This window comes from Athene noctua, chromosome 4, assembly GCF_965140245.1.
Source record: "Athene noctua chromosome 4, bAthNoc1.hap1.1, whole genome shotgun sequence".
In the NCBI taxonomy this organism is placed as follows: Eukaryota; Metazoa; Chordata; class Aves; order Strigiformes; family Strigidae; genus Athene; species Athene noctua.
This window is the reverse complement of record NC_134040.1, coordinates 8148993-8166518: the sequence shown is the minus strand read 5'-3', so window position 1 is coordinate 8166518 and position 17526 is coordinate 8148993. Positions and strand designations below refer to the sequence as shown.

Genomic DNA, 17526 nt, shown 5'->3' with positions numbered 1-17526 from the left:
ACGAATAGGATCAAATAATTTCTGGTGACCATGATATCCTATGCACAGATGAGTGGGATAATGAACTGGTGACCTGAGTGTGCACAGTTTAAAATTGAAAATCGTGCCATAATCCATATGGAGATCCTCTTCCCTTCCTTATGGAGAGCCTCTTCTCCCACACCATGTAGCAAAACAGCTTATACTGAGGAACCAGCCCACCTTCCAAAATGAGGGGCAGCAACAAGCAGATGATGGTTCAAAACCGGCCTGTGGGGTTTTCACCCTCCTGCACAGGAGTTCTGCAGCAGGGGACAGGGCTGGGGGAGTGGCCTGGGTCCAGCTGGGCAGTTAGATGGGTATTGCAGCACAACGCCAGGATGATGGCCTACCTGCAAATGTAGAGCCCTATATAATGTTTTCCTTAATGACTGCATCCAGGGCAACTTGAACTTTGCTAAGACCGATTTCCCCCTGACCCTCTTCACATTTTAATAAAATATTTCTGTGGTTTGAGTCCCTTAAGCTGCTATTTTAAACAGAGGAGACAGCTCCATATGGGGTACTCATGCCCACCCTGAAGAACTTCCCACAGCTCTGGTCTTGCCTCTTCTGAGAAATTTGTCTTGCTGTGATTTGCAAAGAAGGAAAAGGAAATTGTCTACTGATTTCATTATCTGTTTATTTCCTCTTGGGGAATTTGTCTATATGATCCTGCTTAATCTCCATGGGTGAGGAACAAAATATTTAAGTTAGTTAATGAACTTTTTGTCCTGAAGTGAATAGGCTTTATAATCTTTTGGTCCTCATTCTTCCTTCTGGCTCCATCAGGAAAAAAGTCCTGGCTGGGAACTCAGATGAGCTCCCTGGGAAAATCTGTTCCTCTGCTCTGTGGGGTAGATAAAACTATTTCCTTGAGAAATGCACAACATAAAATTTAATCTTAAGGGATAGGAAATGGGGTCAAAGGAGTAGGAACAGATGTAGGTTCCAGCTTCTCGGGTGTTATTCCCCACTTAACAAGCCTCAGTTTTCCACATTAATTTGGGAATGAAGGAAATGTCTTATCCTGAGCCAGCTGGGCTGGGAAGGGATTTCTGGTCCACTTCACTGACCAACACAGCGCTCCCTCTGCTCCAGTTTCAGTGTAAGAGACATGGACATGAGAAAGCAGGACTGTACTCTACCTTTCAGCAAAGCAGCACCAGGGCCCTTTGCAGCCCTCCCTCCTTCATCCCAATGGCAGCACCGTGTTAGGATTGCATTTCTCTGTTTCCAAGAGACAACGCATTGGAGGCTCAAAGCCCTCCAGAATCATGGTGTATAATGAGGACTCTTTCCAGGGAGGTCCTAGTCGACAGCTGAATGAACTCTAGTGCTAAAACAATCTCAGTTGTTTGTTAGTCCACTCTTCAAGGTTACCTGTTTTTCTTCCTGGTAATATTCCAGCATCCTCTGGGGTGAGGCTATCTACTGGTTTTGCCACATCAGCACATTCCTGCTTATTGTGGAATGTCAGTAATGACAACTAGAGTCAGCTCCACAATAGATCCCCGAGGAACACCATCAGTTACCCTGCCCTTCACACTGCCTTTTATCCCATCTCCTGTGGCCAGATCCTCATGCAATTTCTAATCCCCCTCTTCTCCAGTTATTAGCTAATGTCATCGCATGTGATACTGCACTGCAGCTGGATTTAGTCTGAGAAGACTCAACAACAGCAGTCGTCAGGGTGGTATGGCATAATTATCCTCAATAAACATCTCCCCTTCACGCTCGCTTACAGTTACCCTTCAGGTTGATTATTTTTCTGTCCTCCCCTTAAAAAACAGTGACTACAGTAGAGGCTCTCCATTCCTGTGATACCATCCCCAGGCTAGATGCTAGAACAGCTCCTTTCCATTAGATCTGACCAATTAACAATTCCAGGACAGCAATTGCTTGGTTTCTGTAACTTGCCCGCTTTTTTTTTTCACTGCCATGCTGCTAAGTTATTTCTGTTTTTCTCAGTACATCTCCCTCTCCACCCCACCCACCAACGCTGAACATTGCCATCTTTATTAGGAGCAAGCAGCAAGGTGCTGGGTGTAGTTTTGTAATCAAGTCTGGATATCTACCACACACTAGTTTCATATGTTAATTTTTTCCTCTTACTTGCACTTTTAAAAACTTCTGTAGTTATTTTAATCTCTTTGAAAGATAGCTGGCTGAGAGCATTTCTTAACTTTACCCTGACACTCGCTCTCATTTTTACTAAGTCAAAACAAACAGCCTTTCTTGTTCAGCAGCCTTTTCTATTTCTTGTTGTTCTGCTATTTCCTATTGTTCTTTCAGTGCTAATTATCCTACAGCTGATTTCCTCTGCCTTAGGATACAGACCTCTGATAATTTTAACATAGTCAAATAGCAAGATTTTATTGTGGAGCCTAAAATATCTTATTCAAAACTGTGAGCTCCTCAGTGAAATTAACTTGTAGCTAGCCAGCAATGATAAGGACTAACTTTATTTTTGAAATGAAGAACTTCCGTTTACAGAGTCTTAGAACTTCAGTTCAAACAAACTGGGACTAGATCCCTTAAGATGAGGGGTTTTTTCAATGACTAGCTCAGATAGGCATTGAACTTCTCACAAAAGTCAATTATAGAGTAGAACTACTTTGTGTTGGCTCTATATCTATCACAGCAAAAGAACTCTGCAGTCTTCTCATCCAACCATATCGGGATCTATAGCTTCCTGCTCCCTCTTGCTGACCATGAAGTGCAGATTTTCTTTCCCTGACTGTGCGCCAGAGAGACCTCATTCTACTTACAGAACCTACCTGGCTCTAAGAAGACGATATGTTAGTAAGGAGATAAGAAGAGATTCTGCTGTCTACCTCTGCCCATCCTAGCTCTCTTCCTAAAACCAGGATAAACGTGAGCTGGTGAACACTTACACTAACAGGGTCAATTATTTATAACACGTCAATAAAAATGCTGCCTTTCAGTATAGCTGGGAGTTACACATATTGCAGAACCAGCGAGACACTGAATCTTAAAAAAAGCACCATGGCAAGGAGATTGTGTTCACTGTCTAACCTGCAGATGCCCCTCACCATCAAATAGAAACAAATAGCTACGATAGCATTGAATGACCAGAAGAAACTACTTGCAGTTTTTCTGTTCAAGGATTAGATAAAGATCAGATTTGATCACTATCCTATTGATCTGGGCTGGGGTTTATTTGGTGCACTAATTCAGAAAGCATGGAGCTAGGCAGCTGGGACAGCATGTGGTCACTAAAGCCTGGTTTTGCCTTTAAAGATGCAGACTATTAGTACCCAGTGCCAGAAAGTCACTCCACAGAAAAAAATAATCATTGCTCAGTGCCAGGTAAACCCTGAAAAATAGCCCTCAGGGTGGACTATGCTGGAGAATACCACCAAAACCCCTGGCCTAAGGAGTACAGGACTGAAACAGGGAAGCCCAGAAGGCCGATTCACCTGCTGCTGGTACAGTGTTAATGGTGCTGCAGGCTTCAGGACACAGCAGGAAGAAACAACTTGCTGAGCAGAATCTGATACCTCATTACAGAACACACAAAATCAGGATGGATGAGATTTAAATACTCATTTTGTTACACCATGTGACCTCTGTATCGTGCTACGGGAGACACAAGTCATCATCGTGTAGTCGTGGGTCTCAAAGAATGCCCTGATCAAGCGCTTGGTACGTCTGCCAACACACCCTGCTCAGGTTACCCCAAGCAGAAAAAAAGAAAGCCAAAGTATTGATTTTTTTTCTGAACAGTGGTCTATTAAGAATGTTCAAAGGCTTCCTTTTGGCAGATTACCAGCTGTATATAGTTTTCTCATTTTTCCTTTCCCAAATAATATTTTTTTTCTAAGAAGTAATCTTATTGATGAGTAGGAAAGCACATGCTTATAATTTGCCTCCTGCAAAATGTTTTGCCTGAATGTGGTATCAGCTTCACTACTTCCTACCTACAAAGTGTTGCAATCTCAGCATCCTGAACCCTTCACAGCCTGGTAGATAATGGAATGCTTCAAGCTGAAAGGTATCAAAGAAAACCATGGCATCATGAACAGTTACCAATATATGAACAATTATCAATACTCTCTCCTTTCACAATATTGGAGAATCTTCAGCATTTAGACGAGGGGTCTGGACCACAACAAATAGAAGGAAAGGTTAAGGCAATTCTCAGCCTCTGTGTAACTATGGAAATCAAAGAAACCTGTCTTGACCATAACTGGGACAAACTGTTGCCATCAAACAAACACCATAACCAAAATCCAGAGCCTCAAGTCTCATTTTGTTAAATTGCTTGGCAAGACTGAAAAAACCATCATGGTAAAGGGTATTGTCCATTTCCAGCTCAGCCAGATACAGAGAGGAGACAAGTCTTCACTTCACTAATCAACCTCTTCCGTTTCAAAAGGACGTCCTTCATTGTACAGGCAGTAACTTGGCCCTTAAGGAAATAAATGCGTTTTTTGTCTGCCACCTCAGCACCCTGCCAGGCATTTGGATAATGCAAGTTATCCATAAAAAAGACCAGGCAGCTCATCTAAAGTAGTTGACAGTCACTTTTTGATTGAAATGAAATCCAGGCATCGCTGCTAACAGATGTACAATCGACAGAGAAGGCTTGGTTTATATATAGCAGGTTATGACCGTGTTTGTTGAAGCTTCCACATCTGGTTACAGTCAGGTTGTACAACTGATCCCCCATCCTCTATTTTACAATCTAATTGCTATGCAAGACTTTGCTAGAATGAGAAAGGTTTAAGAAGATCCTTATCCAAACTTTCAATTGTTCAGGAGAGCTTCTATAACCCTGCCCTGCCTCCTCCACCCATACTATACAAACCATACTTCCCAAGTCCTCTTTCTTGGTGTATCCATAGGCAGGAATCAATGCAGCGAGAGAACAGTTATTAAAACAGTGCTGACAGCCAGCAAGTTTATACTTACCACGAGCCAAATACTGCTCTTGGTTCAATGTCTGAAGGCATTGGTACAAGCTACGCGCTGACGCCTCTGTTGGACTCTGAGCTCAAGGCTGCAGAAAGCAGTCAGGGAATGCAAACCTGAACTCCCAAGCTGCACCAAAGCAACCCATCCCTGCCACCATTTCCAACCCTCAAAAAGCTGGAAGGCTTCTAAAGCCATGCCAGAGCAAGGCTGAGAATGAAAGCCAGTCTGTAGGTGGATGTACTGGACACAAGCCACAGGGGTCAGCCAGGAGGCTACAACTGCCTGTATCAAGGCAGTCTCGCTGTAGACAAAATGGGTTGTTGGATTGCAGATTTCTGAAGTGAGCAACCCCAGCTAACAAACTGCTGAGGCTCCCCTGGGCTCCTTCTGCTTCAGAACACACCACCCAGCCCTCAGAATGGACTTCCCATACATGAGGCACTCCTGGTGTAGGCCAGCTGCTCTCCTCCCCTCCCAAACCATTTTTTTTGGGTACATGGATTTTGCCACCACTCTGCTTAAGCCACAGAAAGCAAAAAGGGCTGAATCTCAGGAACTAGTACTTAGAGATGCAAAAGCAACAATTTCAGTGCCCTACAATTGTTATGCAGTTACCATGTCTTTCCTTGGTAAGAAATCCACCCCTTCCTCCCTGCTTTAGCCTTTATGCATGTCTGTAAAGTAAAGCGAGGTTGCCATTCTCAAAGTTATCCTTGCCCTTCTGCTATGATGCTGTGAATAGGCTGCCAAAGAAAACAGATGCTGTTTCATTTGGGTTTCTGCAATGCTGCTCCCCAGGGTGATGGCCTCTCCCCTTTTGAGTTGATGATCCTTCAACTCTCGCCCCATGAGGAAGAAATCAGTTACCGCTTAACTGAGAGCCAATTACTCCAGTTACTGATGCACATTCTCTCATTATCTGCCTCCACCTACTCTTGGCACATTGCTTTCGGTCTAAGGAATCACTAAATCTAACACAGAAAAACCTGAGGGAAACAGACCCTTTGAGCCATGAGTGCAGGAACCCCGGTCTCTGCCAAGGCAGCAGCTCTGCAGTGTTCCAGATAAACCCCTTCAGAAGCAGCAGTAACCCATGCTTACTGAAAATGGAACCTTTACAGACATACCTCACTGTAAATAGCACAGTATTTACAGTTTCAGAGTGGCTGATACAATCTGTTTATATATCTGTGATCTCTAAGAGTTGAACATGAATTGAAGTTGTGGTCCTTCTGCTATTCTTTGTTAGCATTCATTAAAGCACTCAGTCACGCATCAAAACCTCACACCTAGCATCTCCCACAAAATTTTATTAACAGAAAGTGTCTAGGACATGAGGCAGTCTTCCAGGAAGCAACATTGGAATGTACTATTCATAGATGGAAAAATGTAAACCGAAAATAGTTATTTGACTGAGATGCAGTGATGTTGAAGCCTGAACAACAACATTTAGGGTTGTGGTGTAGGAAGCTGGAGTTGTTTGTTTTGTGGGGGTTGTAGAACACTAAAACACAACACTTGGAAGCAGCACTCTTTTTAAGAGACACCCTTACAAAAGAGTTTTTTGACATTTAAATACAAAGCAACTTTCTAAATTTATATAATCAAGAAATGGAAAACAATTTTTATTAACATGTTTTACATTTACAATCTTTTATTAGCTAATCAACATCAACATGCAAAAATAAGCGCTAAATACAAACCTCTACAATATGGTTTTGTTTAAACTACAATGGTTTAATTCTTTTGAAAAGTCATAAGGATGTGTTCTGTAGTTGTTAAAATTGAACTATTAGTTTCAGTAATGAATACTATTTAGACCCTAAAATTATGTAATCATCCTGCAAGGCATCTTCAGAAACTTCGCCCAACACTTAAGAATACCAGCTCATTTTCATGTGAGTACATTCTCAAAGCAAGAAATAAGGCAGTAGCACTAATGATTTCATATTGAACCCTATGCACATAACTAATAACTTTAGAAGGACTTTAACACTATGGTAGACTGGAAAAAGAACATTTAAACAAGCATTGGATTGTGCCTGAAATGTTCTCAGTTCCTCTTGATACTTATGCAACCTCCTTAAAATATTTGGGTTTGGAAAAAGACTTTATACTCCTTCAAACCAGTCCCTAGTTGATCCTCCAGAGAAGCCAGTGTTGTGTCAAAAGACATCAATATCTTCCCATGGAAATAAGTTACATAATTTGTGTTCAGGATTACTTCACGAGAGGATCATAAAGAAGGCAAAGAGGAGCTTAAAGGAGAACATATTGGTAGTACTGAAATCTTTGATAACAAAAGGGTCTTGGACAATTGTGAAAAAGAGGGAAGAAAAATGGATTTAATTTCAAATCTGTTTTAACTTCTCCCCAGTGCAAGTGTCCATCTTTAAAGAAAGTTATCCTTTAGAAGATGAAAGTACTTTTGAGAATAGTCCAATTTTTGACCTTATGTTACAAAACCTTAACAATCAAAATTTGTTTTTGTTTTTATTCAAGTACAAACTTAAGTCATAATTCCTCTTTTTTTTTTTTTTTTTAACGAGTGTTTATTGTTGCTCATTGATCTTTGGTCGCAAGAAACAATAATGCCACCGACAGGTCTGATCCCCAAGGTGGCAGGTTTTGCTTCTTTGCCACACATTAAGGCCCCCCCCTTTACAGGGTATGCCAATATACACTGTGTCAAAATTCCAGCGGCACTTCATCATGTGTTTTATGGACCTACATGATGTAGACTTTCTCAGCTTGTGAGAAGTTGAAGACTTCTTTGGTTCTTGGGCAAATTACTTTGTCATCTTGACGAATAGAAAGCAGAGACTGAAAAAAAGTGAAATCGAAAGATAATAGTCACAATAGTAACTCAAAGTATTAGTTAATTATTTTTAATTTTAAAAAATGACATTACAGTCTGAGGTCAAAATATTTTCACCCACAGAAGTTACTTATTCTGCATTATCACTGTCCAAAGGGAAAGACTTCCAATGCCATTTGATTTCATGTTATATATTTGTATGTTCAATCAAATATTAACTTAAAAACCAACTTAATCACATAAATATACAGTCCTTTAAAATTACTGCAAGAAGTTACCTTTCTTCTGTTAATACAGAAGATGCTTCTAACTTTCTGACTATGTTCATAAGCTCTTATTTTGATATATAAAGTTATTATAACCACTGCTATTTTAGACTTCAGTAAGTCATTGATTTCAACACTTACATTGTATCCATAGACATATCCATTTGGTAACATCATAGGAGGATTATTTTCGTTCATTACATCCCCCGAAATCTTGCAGACTAGTCGGGAGTTGGCACAATGTGCCATAGGCAGAGGCTGAGCCAGCTTGTTCAGGGATTTGCTACACACAGGGCAGTCTGGGTTTTTTGAGCTCCCATCCTCTTTATAACACTGTCTGTTTAACAGCAAGTTAAGGAACAGCCACCACAGCATGCAACAACAATTAGTTAATGACAAACATTGGAAAACAAGACAGTAAACTGAAAATACAACCTGGGTTGAATGAAGCAGTCCTGTACATTCTACAAGTTTAATGTGCACATATAAGTTTCAAGGAACAAGAGTGAGCAACAAGTGTCCAGCACCCTCTAAAGGTAAAATTTCTGATGTAGAACACTTTAGTAGCACCAGTCCTTCTCCGATACACCATAGTGTGTAGCAAATCCAACTACGTTTCAAAAGATGCAGGATATATTTGAATACTCACAAAACCAGACAGGGTAAATCTGTGTGTAATTGCTTAAAAAAAATAAATTTCTGACCCATCTCACTAACTTTTGCAGATATATTCACTAAAGACACATGGAAAGATAGCCTAATACACAAACAGTGTTGATTTCACCTTAAAAATTTGGTTTGGGCTTGTTTTTCTTCTTAAAATAATAATTCCATTTATTATAATCTCCCCTTAAGTTAATAGGGAGACCAATTCATAACCCCTTTAAACAACTCATAAGCAAGAACATTCAGGTGTCACATTTCCTCTTTGATCTCTCTGAAAAGCATCCACAGAATAAAAAAAGCACAATGCTTTTTTGCACTCGACAGTAGTATCTGCATTAAAGGATACGGTGTTTTTATAGCTGAAAGGCCTGCCTGGAGTGTTATAGTAAAAACAGAATTGTTTCCCAGCTGATGTAGTCTGTAGTTATCATATCTAAACTGTTGGATCAGCATTCTCCATCGAGCAGGGTCCAAGAGATCCTGTTAAAAAAACCCAACACAACTATAAGTTGTTTTCAATCTAACAGTCCCAGGGGAAAAACCCTCAGAGTGGTAAATTGTGCAAAACTCACTTGACTAAATCCATCACGAAATAAAAGTATACATGCTAATGCACAGTATGAATGTACTTGTTTAGGAAGTACCTTTTAACAATAATTCACTAGAAATGTGATTTAAATCAAGTATTACTTAAAATAGCTGAATAACACTATTCAATCTCCCTCTGCCATCTACCAAATGTGCTAATTAAGGTATGTAAATCCTAGTAAGGCTATTTCTTGCATTTAGTTTTTTAGAATGCTGGCCTAGTTATGAAGCAACATTAGTTTTGTGGAAAGTTTGCTCTATAGCCTCTGCACCATTACCATTGAAAAATCGGAAACATTTTACCTCAAGTCACACTAATTCTGCTGATACCTCTTTGTAATATATAATGTCTACAGAATTTTGTAGAAAGGTTTTTAATTTGAAGAGCTGGCACAGTCCCAGGTTAGAGAAAGCTTAGGTAAACTATGCATTTGAGGATTAAATTCTTTAAGATATGCTGTAATGCTGTGCATTACCTAAAAATCAGGGAACAGTAGTTAAAAGTACGGATCTTTTTTCATGGAAGCAAGTACTAAACCCACAGATCAAGGATACACTGAACATTAAAAGTAACGCTATGAAAGAATCATGTAAAAAGTGAAGATCCTCTGAAAAAATACTTATTATCTATACAGGCAAAGACTGAATCCTTTCTTCTGCTAGCACCTCTTCTCCTTTGTAACCATAACCTGCATTTTTGTTGCGAGAAGTGACAACGTTTATTTATCTTAAAAGTAAGTTCATATTAGGAACTGTGCATGCTACACTTTGAGACAACTAGGAGAAACAGTAATACATTTTAGTATATTGTTTAGTTTATAAAACCGGTTTCTGAAGAAAATCAAAGACTCAGTGACAGATAAGACACTGAGCATCAAATTCAAAACATGTTATACCAAAAGTACTAGGCAGTGATTTTACCGTGATGTAGACACTGAGTCTTTATGGTTTGCTCTGCACCACCTTGGTCCACTCTGCTTCTCCTCAGTTCCCCGTTCTCTCAAGTCAAGACACTGGAGAAGGAAGGATTCCACCACTGCCTTTTGTTGTAGCCTGTATCCTGCCTCCCACCCCAGTCAGATTGGCCTGAGAACTTCTATCCAAATGATTTAAAGGTACCATAGTACTGGTTTTTTTTGAGTGCTTTATGAATACATTTTTCATCGTTATCCTAAAACTACACATTAACAGAACTGTATTTCAGGTAAATGTGGGGAATACCTTGTAGAACTGTAAGAGGTCAACAATAAAGAAGTTCTGGATTTTGACGGCAGTTGTCTAAGTAAGTGCAGAATTGTTTCTTCCTCCTCTCTAACTAAAACCTCACTACTTAAACCACTTTTCACTGTTTATGTACAACTACTAAGTTGAGATTACGAAGTTCCATGTCTCCATGAACACAGACAAAATGACTGTTAGATTGGAGACAGGATCAACAGTTTTAGTAACTACCATTAAATGGAGAACATCTTTGGATGAGGGAGGGAAGAGATGCAGCTCACAAATCAGTCCTAGTGTGTTTCTTGCAAGCATTTAGAAAGTGGAATTACACAGAAGCTGAAAAAGGGAACAACTAAGTGATGGATTTCAAATTATTCAAAAAAGCCACCAAAAATACTAAGGTGAGAGAAAAAAAGAGGAACAAGTCTTGCAGCAGAAACAGTTGGAACAACTGCAGGTCTCTGGTTGAAGAAAAACAGCATGAAATAAATTCACATGAGGAAGAGGCAGAAAGATTCGGAGGCATATCTACAGGAAAGGAAAGAATCCTGGACATAAGCAAATTTTTACTTCTAAATGCTCCAAACCAAGAAGCAGAACTGAGGCAGAGAACCTATACAGATAGGGGCAAGAGTAAATACATACATATATCTTGCCTTAAAGTAAAAAGCACTGTTTCTGCCACCAGACTGCATGTCTGTTTGCTCTATCACCTACCCTATCCCTATCTAAGGCCAGAATGTTCCTGGAGTTCCAGGATGAAGCTTTTGTTCTGGCAATTCTTGAGAAGGTGTAACAGAACCTACAACAGATCTGTAATAGAGATAAAGTACTACCAATGATTAAGAAAAGCCTGTGATTAAGAGCCTAGGTGATGGGATACAAAAGCAGCAGCTTACTAAATATCTAGCTGGAATAGTTCCAGCCACAGCTACACAAACTGATCAAAGGATATCAAAAGAAAACAGCTTCTTTTACCACAACATTAAATACGTTTTCCCTGAAGTCCTAAAAAGATAGGACAAGCTGGAAAAACTTCTATTCATTTGTTACAGAAGATGTTTCTTCCCTTGGATGAATAAAGATGAATTGATTAGAGATATTATGATCTGACAAACTTTCTCACAGATACAGTTTAAAGCCATTTACACACAAGAACTCCTAGTCAATGTATTAAAGATATCTCCAAACAAGTGTATGCTCTATGATTCTGTTCATCTAGGCAATTATTGGAGAACCCAAAACATAATTTCTATGAACTAGAATGTTTTAAGTCAGATCAATAAAGAGTAGTAGGAAATTTGTTCCAACCATATGATTGTACATGAAACAATACTAGCTTTTCTCCTTGCTCTCCACTGAAACATTCTGTCCAAACTAGTCCTTAGAACAAAACACAGGATTTCTATTTCCTGCCTATTTCTTTTTAACAACTAAAACAAAGCTCTGTCTTACACCCAGTCTTCTAACACATCTATCATTTATGCTCATAACTCACATCAAACGTAGACTCAAAAATACCAGGATCCTTCTAGGACTCTATGATTAGCAACAACAACAACAACAACAAAAACCAACCAACCAACCAAACAAAAAATCACACTAATTCTGTGAATTGCTGTTGGTTTTTTTGTGTGTTTGTACCATTAAACCATTGATTTCATCATCAATTGTTTAAAAAACAGGTTTATACTGGCATTGCCACATACTGGCTTGGCATTTCACAGCATTCTTGCTTTGTTTTGCCAGCTGGCACTGGAGGCAGAAGGTAGAGAAGTTTTTAAAAAAGTGAATTAGCACATGACCAGAGAACAAACTCAAAATCTGTAGCAGCAGTAACTACCTATTTGCTTGAATCAAATTTAGGTGTAGATATTACCACTAATATCTACACTAATTTAAATAATCCAAAGCACACACTTTTAAGCATCAGAAGTACTGCTTTCAGATCATCTTTACTTTCTTCATTCCAACCACCACAAGAACAGTAATTTGAGAAGTAGAATTAAGAACCACTGATAGTGTATTAAGGCCACAGCTTAGTATGTTGAACAAAACTACCTCACTTTTTAATCTGTACTTCCTCTTCTGTCTCTTGCTGTATATTTGTGTATCACGATTCCAGTCCCACTGGTCTTTAGTGCTGGGTTCATGGTAAGCCTAGTTCAGTGTGAATCTGCCTGCTGCTATTAAGACTAATGGCAACAATACAAATACTACCTGGATTAATGGACAGGCAAGGACTGGTTGTTAAAAATTAAGGATTATTATAGAAGTGGATTTCAGAAAATAAAATTAGAACCACATTTGATCTTCAGATTATCAATGCATTTTCCTGTAAAGAAAAAAAAAAGCAACATGTATTTTACTATTCTGCTGTAACACTGAATTTCAAACAAAATATTACCTTGTAGGGGGAGATATGAGTGTCTGAAGGAAAGGCCAACATTCCCATCACTTGTCGAACCTCATCCAGCTGGCTTCCCTCAGCCTGACTGAAATGCTTTCTTGCATGTCTGAAATACAGAATTTATATCTTTATTAGATAGCCTGGTTTCTAAATCAAGTAGATTTATGTGATTATGTAAGATTTCAGAGAACAACTCTGGATTCTGCTCTCAATACACATGAACTCCAAAAGATGATGCATTTAGAGGGCTTGAAAAAAAATACATCCTACAAATGCAAATACAAGAATTACTAATTTTATACTGGAATTTCTTAGAAACCAGAACTTCTTACTGTAGCATGAAGTCCTACATTACCTACATCTAGAATGACAGATCCACAATTATTAGAAGAAATGTCTCTGCTTATGCAAGCTCAGTGTATCACACTCCTTTGGCACACACTTGCAAGCGAGATAAATGCAGTCTGATAATCGGCTATTCCAAACCATTAAACATCAAGAGTGTTCAAATATCTACCTTGTTTATACTGACATTTGAGATAATGTTTACTTATGAATAATATTTTTTTTGGTATAGGCTAGAAAGCAATATCAGTTTCTGTGCAGACTACAAGAAATTGAAGGGTAATGTAGTAGAAAACAACTTGTTAAGAGCAAGTTTTTTTGCCAGGGAAATAAAAAAAAAAATCAAGTAGAACTTCAGTACAAGTTTTTGTACTTTAACGCATACTGATTGTAAGAGATACACACAAGGCTGAAAACTTAGAATATTTGAAAGAAGTGACAGAAATTTATTTAAAGCAAAAATACAAACTTTAATAATTTTCAGGAAATTAATACTAAGAAGCCAGAGAATTCTTATCGGATTATAAGAACATTCAACTACTTTAAAATCCTCTATGAAAGCCTCCCCTATCTAGTCTTCCCAAGATCATCAATTTTCAAGTTGGAGTTTTTAAGTGTGCAGGAAAGCCCTCCAGCCTCTAAACTGCATGATTAGTTCAGCATTGCTGCTAAAAGCGCCTGTTTTCAGTGGTACACAGATGTTGCACAGTAGACTGAGTATGGAATCAGCACTAAATTGAATTTCTGGCATTGCTTAAGTGTAGCAAAGTCTTCCCTATGCTGTATTTTCTCCACAGTTTGTATTACGGGGAAGATACCAAGCCACCTCTGTGGTGTTTGCTCTTTTTAACTTTTAAAGAGTCTAGTTAAAATCTATTTAAAGTTACAAATTACTTGTTTGAATATACAGTATTTTCCAATTGTCCATTTCATGGATTGAACTAAAAAAATAATCTAGATAATGCCTTTTTTTTAGGGTTCCCCTCCCAATTCTGTGTTCCACTAACTCCACTTAGGTCATCAATACCATGAGAACAGTCTCTTCAGCAGTGTTTCAGTACTCCTACTTCCTCTCCCACCCAAACCAGGAAGCAATGGAAGTTATGTAGGACAGACTGTTTCCACCCAACTTCCTATTTTGGGTGAGCAATTCAGGAATGTAAATATTGTTCTCCAGGTGATTACTGTTGTAAGAGCAGAAGTACAAACCCCATGGCCTGAGAGAAAAGACTAGGCAGCCTGGACATTGGGGAGAAAAGCTAAACTAAGTCCTAGCACAGAGCTACAGATGAAAGTGATGTAAAAGAAAGCTTAGGCAAAGCAAAAAATTCAGACCTATCAGTTAATCTAAACTATTGTATGTGCACACATGAGAGAGAAGAAAAGTCATCTTAAAAGATCTGACCACTATGCACTTGTGCTCTGTGACAAGTGGTGTTCTTCAGGTGTCAGTGTTGGGACTGGTGCTGTTTAACATCTTTGTTGGTGACATGGACAGTGGGATCGAGGCACCCTCAGCGAGTTTGCCGATGATACCAAGCTGTGTGGTGCAGTCAACACACTGGAGGGAAGGGATGGGCCATCCAGAGGGACCTGGACAGGCGGGACTGTGCAAACCTCATGGAGTTCAACAAGGCCAAGTGCAAGGTCCTGCACGTGGGTTGGGGCAATCCCAAGCACAAATACAGACTGTGTAGCATATGGACTGAGAGCATCCCTGAGGAGAAGGAGTCATGGGTGTTGGTTGACAAGAAGCTCAACACAACCTGGCAACGTGCACTCACAGCCCAGAATGCCAGCCATATCCTGGGCTGCATCATGAGAAGTGTGGCCAGCAAGTTGAGGGAGGGGATTCTCCCACTGTGCTCTGCTCTCATGAGACCACCCCCCCCCCAGTGCTGTGTCCAGCTCTGGGGGCACCAACATCAGAAGGACACAGACCTGCTTGAACAGGTCCAGAAGAAGCCACAAAGATGCTCAGGGGGCTGGAGCACTCCCCTGTGAGGACAGGCTGAGAGAGTTGGGGTTGTTCAGCCTGAGAAGAGAAGGCTCCAGGGGACCTTACAGCAGCCTTCCAGTACTTAAAGGGACTACAGGAAAAATGAAGACAGACTTTTTACAAGGGCATGTAGTGATAGAACAAGGGCTAATAGCTTTAAAGAGGAAGTGGGTAGAAGAAGGAAGAGGGTAGATTTAAATTAGATTTAAGGAAGAAATTATTCACTGTGAGGGTGGTGAGGCCCTGGCACAGGTCACCCAGAGAGGCTGTGGCTGCCCCCTCCCTGGCAGTGCTCAAGGCCAGGTTGGACGGGGCTTTGAGCAACCTGCTCTAGTGGAAGGTGTCCTTGCCCATGGCAGGGGGTTGGAACTAGGGGATCTTTAAGGTCCCTTCCAATCCAAACCAACCTGTAAGACAGAAGTGGTACTTCAGTTTTGCACCAGCCTTGTTAGTACCGTGGTCCTACTCCCCCTGTCAGGCCTTGAAAATTTGCTCTTACAGCATTTCAACAGTAAATCTCCCTTACTTATAGGAAGGCCCTGAGCTGCAACAGCAAATACTGGCCACACTTACTATATGTGTTCAAGAAGACCTAGTATTAACACTTTGTTTTATGTAAAATATATAATCACTATGGCATGTGTTAGCCATTCAAAGAAGTGCTCAGCAATCCAACATTTCCATCATTCACAAAGTACTGAACATACTGGCATGTGATGGCCATTTTGGGTTCAGCCAGAAGGAATCAGGTTTTAAGTGACCTTCTGTTGGTCTTTACCTCCTGACTTTCCCTTCTACCCGTGTCCCTTAACGACACAAGGAAGTTTTCGCACAAAGCCTGCCATGCGAATGTCTGAACTCATCACCTGAGTGCAAAGCACAGAGAAATTAAAATTGAGCAAGATATCCTTTAAAAGAGAAGCAAGTTCAATTAATTCATAGCACTCTGAAGTCTTTTTTTAGATTGCAAAGCAAGAAACAATACTATGTGAGTACTCATGAATGCAAAACATTTAAATAACACCTTATTTGCCCTCGTGCCATTATTCACCCCTTGCCTTTTCATTCAGCTATTTCCATCTCTGTGCAAATGTTACGCTCTTGGAAGTATATATGAACCTTACAATGCTTATTTACCACCACTAGCACACACTAGTCAGTATAGCTAGAGCAGGAGGCTATAGTTTTTTAAAAAAATAAGTTTTAATTATGGCCACTAGACCATCACTGAAACCACTAATTAAATGCTTGTGACATATCAATGTAATAGGTAGAAAATTTGTTTTTTTCAAATTCCAGAACAATTCTGTAAACTCTGTGGACACGAAGTCCATCTTCTGTTTGAAATGGCTGTTCCTCTAGCCCAAGCAGGTACAGCAGACATACTGTTCTTGACAAATCGAAGAATAAAAGGATATTTATGAAAGACATGAAGTTTTACAGTTTACTGTCTGCTAAGGCTACATTAAGTTGTTGAAGTATAAGCTACACAGTGTGTATGTGCGTATCTACATATGCCTGAATATAAGAGTGAACATACTTACCAGCAAGTAGCAATTAACAAACATAACATATTATCAAGAAAGGACTTTCTAACCAGTACCTGAATGCCTTTATCTCAGAGACCATTATGACTGCTAGCAAAACTTACACTCAAAGCCTCAAAAATGTTATTATTTTCATACATCTGTTCAACCCCACCCCCACCATAACAAAAACAAAGGAACAAAGTGTTTATTCATCCTTGTAGGAGTTTACAAAAATGAATAGACTGTGGCCACTTTCTCTTAAGTCTGTGCATCATTATCTATTTTTACTTATTCTTTTTGTCCTTTGTATCCCAAGAATAAGAAGTGCACAGGGTGTTTTGTTAAGCTTTTAGCGAAGAACTCTGTGTATTTCTAGCATTTCATAAGAGCAAAGTAGTAGAAGGCTCTCAGGTTTTCCAGAATGAAATGTGAGAGCCCCAGAAGTGTGAAATTAGTGTAATCATTTGTTCATTGTACTGTAACAGGTATAAGTTTAAAAAAACCCAAACCAAAGAGACTATGGGAATTAAAGGCTAACGATACTAGGCAAAAAACCTTTGTGTGATGTACTTAAGATATTTATTCTTGTATTCAAGAAATAGTTTTCGTAGTCTTGAAATCTGCACTTTCAAGACTACTCTGATAAGCTACCTTAGAGGAAAGCCTGTTCGGACTAATATTCTAAAAAGCTACAGAAATTCAAACACTTATTTAATAAGATGTAT

At 39.5% G+C, this 17526-nt stretch overlaps 1 protein-coding gene across 6 annotated transcripts in view; it reads right to left on the bottom strand.

Moving 5' to 3' along the window:
* Positions 1-6294: 6294 nt before the first annotated feature.
* The window catches only part of MAEA (macrophage erythroblast attacher, E3 ubiquitin ligase), a 54393-nt gene continuing 43161 nt past the window's right edge, over positions 6295-17526 (bottom strand). For 4 of the 6 annotated variants that reach the window (XM_074904360.1, XM_074904358.1, XM_074904363.1 and 1 more), the window contains 4 exons: positions 12926-13034; positions 9056-9189; positions 8185-8380; positions 6296-7782 (listed from right to left, as the gene is read on the bottom strand). In XM_074904360.1, coding sequence (XP_074760461.1) covers positions 7687-7782; positions 8185-8380; positions 9056-9189; positions 12926-13034 — 535 coding nt within the window. In that variant the 3' untranslated portion in view covers positions 6296-7686. Of the gene's footprint in view, positions 7783-8184; positions 8381-9055; positions 9190-12925; positions 13035-17526 lie in introns of all 6 variants that reach the window. The other 2 variants (XM_074904364.1, XM_074904361.1) reach the window with 2 other exon arrangements.